We start from the raw sequence: 8,475 nt of genomic DNA on the forward strand, positions 1-8,475 counted from the left end.
CTGGCCCACCGGATCATTTTTGTGGCCTGGGAAAGTAAATTATGAGTACCGACTTTCTGTTTTAGGATCAAATTAAAATGAAGAGTATATATGTATATTAAATTTCCTGATTTCCCCCCTTTTTAAATCAATAATTGTCATTTTTTTAATCATTTTTTACAGTTTTTAATTCAAAAATAATTTAGTAAAATCTAAAAAATATATTAAAAAAAGCTAAAATAAACATTGTTTTAAATCTATAAAAAAATGGAATATTCAGGGCTTTTAATCCAGTTCTTTTAATCTATTTATAAAAAAAAAATCAAAATACTATATCTAAAATGGTTATGCCCACGTGAAATCAAGTTGACGTTAAAGCGACCCACAAACCAACCCGAGTCTGACACCCATGATAGCCTTGAACCCATTTCATGCACGAGTTGTTAATAACTTGACATATTACGCAGCGTACGTTAATGTCACAGCGTCACATGTACGCCAACGTGCTATGACATCACAGCGCTCGAAGGCGGAGATTACACATCACAGTGCTGTTCTATTTATACCGATTTATAGTGCAAATATGACAGAATGTGAACAGAAATGACCATTTATTATTTGGTAATGACATATTTTAACACTTTCTGCCCCAAAAAACAACATTATTGAGCTGAAACTAGCAGATTTTAAACACAAAACATATCAACATTAGCCAGTTAAGCTAACAAGGCTAGCTACATGCTTCTTTGAATTGGCCCAATGGTCACTTATGACACTTTATCACTTATAACTTATAACAGGAAAAATATATATATATATATACAAACACAACTAGAAGAAATGCATTTTTTCATATATATCGTCTACGGTACATCTGATTGGATGGCATGCCAACGAGCGGTCTCCAGGGGGCCTCGGCTACACATATCCTTCCAGTGTCCCCGCCCCTCGTCCGAAACGTGTCCACCAATCAGCACGCGGCCCAAAATGCTGCTCTTAGTGTAGAGACGACCCTGTGGAGAATAATGCTAATAGTTAATTGTAATGATATATTGTATCGTAATAAGACTAAATCTTTATAGTTTGAGTTTGTAGTAAATACGATCTTAGTTGGAAGTCTTGTTTTATCTTGCGATTAGACGGAATTGTTCTTGATGCTACGTTTTATGCGACGATTATTGCGATTTTGGCATATTACACAGAAACTAAAACAATTATAATGGGCATATAAGTAGATTTATACCCATTTTCTATTAAAACCTCTTTCAGATTTAGAGTAAACAACTTTCATATGGACATGTAATATTTTTACTGCAGACCTGCTTAAATACAGGAAGTAAAATATAAAATTATATATACTTTACATATATATAACTTAAAGAATGCATAACACGCTATAACACTGTTATTTAAAAAACAACAACATGGCAGGTCAAAATATTAGCTTTAGCATTGTCATTTTAGGCATTACAAAATAATGTATTAAAGTGAACGTTTTCTATTTTTAAAGCATTTCTTTCAATCTATTGAATAAATGTAGTATTTTTTAATTTCAGTTTGAAAAAAATGTGTTTTGAAATTGGAAACAGCACCCTCGTGCGTTTAAGCATGATTAGTACATGTAAAAACACGACAACTGACTGCTGCCGCCTACTGGCTCCAAGTAGAAGTGCAGCAACATGTTCATTTCCACCAAAAATGATCAATTCCGACTAATTTTGAATCCACACAAGAATTGTGTCATGAAATATCCTCATACATCGTCATAAATCATCAAAAAAGTGAAATTTTGATAAATTCCCGCATTTCACGTACCTGCATGACGACAAACTCAAGAACTAACGGCAGTTGAGCGATGTCGCCAGGCGGAAGATCGAATAAAAATGGCGCATTCCAAACTGGACTGCAAGTGGCGACTCCTTTGGTTTCCTTGGCGCCGATTACTCGGCCATCGTGATGCAACTTGATGATAACGTAGTGATCTGAGGAGGAAAACACAAATTTTATGTGTATTTTCATATTTAAGCATCTAACCAATCACATTACAGCCATTATTTGTTGCTAGGAGGGTCAGAAATCTGCCTGAATTATTTGTGGTCCAAAATAAATACGACTTGCCTTTTTTTAATCCACTCAAGCCTTCTAATTGGATTGCATAATCATATAAACACGTTGTTTATGGTGATGACACATTCTTGGAAGCGCCGCAATCTCGTTGAGGGAAATAAAGTGGAATGAACTTGTCTAAAAAAGTCAATGCTTGGTTTCTTGCATTGCTTCCTGCGGACCATTTTTTTTTAAATAAATGGATTAAAAGAACTGGATTAAAAGCCCTGTATATTCCGTTTTTTATAGATTTAAAACAATGTTTATTTTAGCTTTTTTTAAAATATATTTTTAGATTTTACAAAATTATTTTTGAACTAAAAACACAGAAAAATGGATTAAAAAATGACAATTATTGATTTAAAAGGAAGAAAATCGGGAAATTGAATATAGATCTATACTCTTCATTTTAATTTAATCCTAAAACAGAAAGTCGGCACTCATGATTTACTTTCTCGGGCCGGACAAAATGATGCGGCGGGCCAGATTTGGCCCCCGGGCCGCCACTTTGACACAGGTATCGTTTTTGAAGGGAACATTTGAACAAAAATAATCACATGTAGTATTTCTGAGATATTGTATAAATCAAAAGCACATTATTAGGGTTAATATCATAGGGAATTAATACATCCAATCATGGTTCTTTTCTTACTGCAAAACAGAAAATAACCAACAAATAGTAAATGTTACTACTGCGGAAAAAGAGTATAGCAAGTCTTATTCACATATAAGCCGTACCCTTGATTCAGTCATCATTTATTTTTAGTTACAAATCCGGCTTATATGCGAGAAAATACGGTAATAGTTTCCACTTTTTTTTTTTTATTTTACATTTGGTATCTTTCAGACAGTAAAAAGAGTGCCTGATAAAAATACAGTCCTTAAAAATGTTTAAGTTCACCAAAAGTAGTGCATTTAATTGCAGAAATTTCACAGGAAACTCATTTTTTTTTATTGTTTCGAGTACCGTATTTTCACGACTATAAGGCGCACCCTCAATGAATGACATTTTTTCCATATATAAGGCGCACTGTCAATTTTGGAGAAAATTTAAGACTTAAGTGCGCCTTATAGTGGTGAAAATACGGCAATTGCTATTGACTTCCAGGTATGAAGCACTCACTACTTTACAGTCACCTCTAGAGCCAGCCATTGTTGATGTTTTGTATAAAATCTTGCAGTGGGAGAGGAGCTATATGATGGAAGATTTTGTAAACTAAGATGGCATCTGCATACTTAACAGTATTGTTTCAGTTCAGGCGTTTGTGTTTTTTTAATATCCGACCATGGTAGTTTTTCGTTTTTGGTTTTCAGTTTTTTCCATATATAAGGCGCACTTGTCTATTTTGGAGAAAATTGAAGACTTTTAAGTGCGCCTTATAGTCGTGAAAATACGGTAACTGGTTGGCATATCGGACTTTTACATTTAGCGTATCGTACATAGTTTTCCGATTTGCGGTATTACCTGGATTTCCGGGAATGCGCGTTAGCTTAGCCAGTTGCTCGGCTTTACGGACCATCACCTTGATGCGGCCGGCTGACGCCTGGTACTGTAGCAGCACAAAAAGTTGGCCTAGCAACCGTGGCGGCAACAGCGAGCTCTTCCTGCCGATACAGGTATCCTGCGAGCTCACACTCTGGGGGAAAGGAAACCAACACAAGGAAAAGGATTTAGATCAAACTCACAATCAGGAATCTTTGAATCCAGCAGATGTTTGTCTTCACGCTCCGAAGGACAACCACGCATGAGTTGTTGTTACATCACATCCTGTCTACATTTATTGTTTTACTTCAGCTAGCATGATAGGACGTCATCGTTTCGCCTGGTTGGCTATGTCTTGACTCATGCGGATGTGCAGTAATACCTCGTTTATCACGGTTAAAAGGTTTCAAGATCTGCCGCAATAGATAAATAACCACAATGTGTTTTTATGGAGTCTATTTAATATTATTCGGATTTCAAAAACTCTCTTTGTACAGTAGTACAGTAATCCCTCGATTATTGCGACTTCACTTTTCGCGGATTCACTATTTTGCGATTTTTTTCTGCTATTAATTTTTTTTTACTTCATAGTAGCAAGAGTGGCTTCCACTTAGACATTTTAGGCACTTTAAAAAATATATAATAATTGTATATAAATAGATATATTTATTTTTAAAGTTCATAAAAATGTAAAAATCCACCCTGAAACTTGTAAGTGAAAGCTACTCTTGCTACTAGAATTCAGTCCTGATGAAAAAAAAACTTAAAATAGGGGTGACCCTACTTTGTGATTTTTCAATTACCATCATTTTTTTTCATAAAACAGTAATAATTATTAATTTTTAATCCATTTTTTTCGGTGGGTTTAGTTCAAAAATGGGTTTGTAAAATCTAAAACTATACAAAAAGCTAAAATAAACGTTGTTTTAGATCTATGAAAAAAATAAATATTCAGCGCTTTTAATCCAGTTCTTTTAGTCCATTTACATTAAAAAATAATCGAGTTGACGTTAAAGCACCCCGCGAACTAACCCGAGGCTGACACCCCTGCTGTAGCAGTTCTGAAAATATTCCAATTAGTTGCAGAAAGTACCAAGAATTAATATACCGTATTTTCACGACTATAAGGCGCACTTAAAAGTCTTACATTTTCTCCTAAATAGACAGTGCGCCTTATAATACAGTGCGCCTTGTATATGGAAAAAACAGAAAACCAAAAACCATCACTGTCGGATATTAAAAAAACACAAACGCCTGAACTGAAAGAATACTGTTAAATATGCAGATGCCATCTTAGTTTACAAAATCTTCCATCATATAGCTCCTCCCCCACTGCAAGATTTTATACAAAACCTCAACAATGGCTGGCTCTAGATGTGACTGTTTAGTGAGTGCTTCATACCTGGAAGTCAATAGCAATTACCTACCGTATTTTCACCACTATAAGGCACACTTAAAAGTCTTACATTTTCTCCAAAATAGACAGTGCGACTTATAATACAGTGCACCTTATAATACAGTGTGCCTCATATATGGAAAAAATGTCATTCATTGAGGGTGCGCCTTATAATGCGGTGCGCCTTATAGTCGTGAAAATACGGTAATTGTGTCTTAAGACGTATTTTGAGGTTGTCTATGATATTTTGGGCTTTAAAGTCCCTTGTGGGTGTTTTGTTGGAAAGATGGACTTTGCTAGTAAACGGAATGGAGTGTGTGTGGGTGGGTGGGTGACGTCCAAACACATCCATCAATTCCGATTGGGAGGAAAGAGCAATAGTGGCTTTCACAGAAATTAACTTTGACTCGCCAGTTGTCAGCAATTTATTCATGGCTTCCCTCGCAAATGTTTAATCAGATCGTCATGCCAATTGGCTCTTCTCTTTTTGACCGTGACAAACAACTGTGCTATACTAGGCTAAAGGAATTGTTGATTTGATGCAATGAAGCCACACACAGCTTTTTTGATATATTTTTAGATTTTACAAAATGTTTTTTGAACCAAAAACACTAACAAATGGATTAAAATATGATAATTATTGATTTAAAAGGGGGAAAATCAGGAAATTGGAATATACATCTATACTCTTCATTTTAAAAGCCATGAATATTCAGTTTTTTATAGATCTAAAACAGTGTTTATTTTAGCTTTTTTTTAAATATATTTTTAGATTTTACAAAATATTTTTTGAACTAAAAACGCAGAAAAAAATATAAAAAATGTTTTTTTTTTAATAAATTGATTAATACTGGATAAAAATCCCTGAATATTTAGTTTTTTATAGATCTAAAACAATGTTTACTTTAGCTTTTTTATATATTTTTAGATTTTACAAAATTATTTTTGAACTAAAAACACAGAAAAATGGATTTTAAAAATGACAAATATTGATTTAAAAGGGGAAAAATCAGGAAATTTAATATACATCTATACTCTTCATTTTAATTTGATCCTAAAACTGAAAGCCAGCACTCATGATTAACTTTCCCGGGCCACACAAAACTATCCGCCGGACCAGATTTGGCCCCCGGGCCGCCACTTTGACACACATGTCTTAGATCTATAAAAAAAACTAAATATTCCGGGCTTTTAATCCAATCCTTTTAACCCATTTATAAAAAAAATCTAAATATTATATCAAAAATATGAAATCAAGTTGACATTATATTAGCCTGCGAACCAACCCGAGTCTGACACCCTTATTCCGTCAAAAAAATATATTTTCCTAAGAACTACCATGCTCTTTTTTGGCGGACAACCCTCCACATTTACCATCCAAAAAAAAAAACCTACCTTCTTGAGCTTGCTTTTGACAGAACTGAGCTGCCTGCTGCACGTAGTCGTACTATCCGCTTCCCAATCCATCCTTTGGCAAGGCATCTCCACCACGCCCAACGCCACCTCCCTCAGTCCCGAAAAATCCCGACCATAGACCTCCAATCTCAACATACAGGAATGTAACCTCTCCACGGAACCAGCCCTAAGGGCCACACTCTGCGAGTCGGGTCCGAAACTCCGGCGTCGAGAAACTACCCGTTGCGGCGCCGGACATAGCGGAGGCAGACTAGCCTTCACCAGGACCCTTTTGCCCCGCCTCCTGCCACTCAACCCCAAAATATTAACCACCAGGGTACCACTTGAAGAGTAGAGTAGTGTAAAGTGGAGAGAAGGTGGCGGTTTGACGGTTTCAGGTGCCGGGATTGAGCCATAGCGTGCATGGGAAGGCGTGGCCTGTTGGTTGAAACCTTCCCCGCTCACGGTGCTACGCCGGGTTTTCGCCCCCCCTCCGTGGTTCCAATTCTGAACGGCGGGAGAACTGAGGCGGCGAAGAGGAGACGAACGGCGGGAATCGAACCCCAGGTCGCTGAGATCGTCCTCGGATGGAGACGAGCTGCTTTTGGAGGAAGCAAAGTCCATTGAGATGCCGTCTAGTTCTTCGTATTGTTGACGGACGGGCCTGGTGGACAATGTCGGGGTGACCGTGGCGGTTACTCGGCGAGTCATGGCCGTCTCCTCGTCCAAGGGTGGTGGGATCTTCTTGGGTCGGCAGTGGAGGATCAAGGCGAGGACTATGCAGTAGCAGAAGACGGCCAGTAGGATGGCTAGTAGGATCTGCAAATGAACTGGAGGCAAGGAAGGAGATTTTTTTTGTGGTGATTTTTCCGGCAAGACTTGGGTTTGATTCCAAATCAACGGTGGTGTGACTGTAGGGTGCTCGGACGTTTGGTCGCCGGTCAAATGGCGACAGAGAGTTTACTGTTGAAACCAGCTCTCAAAATTATATTCATGAGAGAGAGGTTAATATCTAAGAAAGAGTTTAATAACCAAGTACTCTTTAATATTTAAATACTGTTGAAACCAGCTTCAAAATTATATTCATAAGAGTTTTCAACAGTACTGAGATATTAAACAGTACTTGGATATGAAACAGTACTCAGATATTAAACAGTACTTAGATATTAAACAGTACTTACACATTAAACAGTACCTGTATTTTAAACAGTACCTGTATTTTAAACAGTACCTGTATTTTAAACAGTACTCAGATATTAAAAAGTACTTAGATATTAAACAGTACTGAGATATTAAACAGTACTGAGATATTAAACAGTACTTAGATATTAAACAGTACTTAGATATTAAACAGTACTTGGATATTAAACAGTACTTAGATATTAAACAGTACTTTGATATTAAACAGTACTTAGAAATTAAACAGTACTTAGATATTAAACAGTACTTAGATATTAAACAGTACTTAGATATTAAACAGTACTTAGATATTAAATAGTACTTGGATATTAAACAGTACTTAGATATTAAACAGTACTTAGAAATCCCATATTATCTCAAATCAGTTCTTTTACTGGCTATTGTTGCTAAAATAATAATAATAATGATATTAACATGCCCAGCAAAAATACCACCTTTGAAAGATGATTCATGGCAGCAAAGTAATAGAAAATAACAACCACCAATTTATACGATCAGATATAACCATAGCGATACCAACACTCTAATTACATAATTAGGAAATTAGCTATTGACTAAACATTAAAATTGATTTTCAAATAAACACCAAAACAACAAAAAATGTAACAAAAATACATTATTTTGTCATGCCACAATAATATCTCACCATGCAATATACGTAAAAAACAAATTCAATTTACAATGTGTCTTAATATCTTAAAATCTTAATATTTTTAATCCTGCAACTCCAAAAGGCTTTTTTTAATGAATCCATTAGTCAAAATGAAACAAAAAAAATACTTCTTACCGGGCAAGATGTAGTGTGTCATGTTTGCGTCTGCCAGTCTGCAGTGTTGAGTCAGTGTATGCCCAATAAGACCATCACGATGCTCACTTATACGCACACATACATACACACACACCGCCACACACACTC

At 36.0% G+C, this 8,475-nt stretch overlaps 1 protein-coding gene across 1 annotated transcript; it reads right to left on the reverse strand.

The window, feature by feature from the left end:
• Nucleotides 1-825: 825 nt before the first annotated feature.
• On the reverse strand, nucleotides 826-8,395 carry LOC144194694 (uncharacterized). The gene is made up of 5 exons (XM_077713917.1): nucleotides 8,347-8,395; nucleotides 6,360-7,189; nucleotides 3,551-3,722; nucleotides 1,795-1,961; nucleotides 826-992 (listed from the first exon to the last, which is right to left on the reverse strand). The coding sequence occupies exons 1-5, from the start codon at nucleotides 8,366-8,368 to the stop codon at nucleotides 843-845; spliced, it is 1,341 nt and encodes a 446-aa protein (XP_077570043.1). The 5' UTR covers nucleotides 8,369-8,395; the 3' UTR covers nucleotides 826-842.
• Between the last annotated feature and the right edge of the window lie 80 nt (nucleotides 8,396-8,475).

This window comes from Stigmatopora nigra, chromosome 3 (assembly GCF_051989575.1).
Source record: "Stigmatopora nigra isolate UIUO_SnigA chromosome 3, RoL_Snig_1.1, whole genome shotgun sequence".
NCBI lineage: Eukaryota > Metazoa > Chordata > Actinopteri > Syngnathiformes > Syngnathidae > Stigmatopora > Stigmatopora nigra.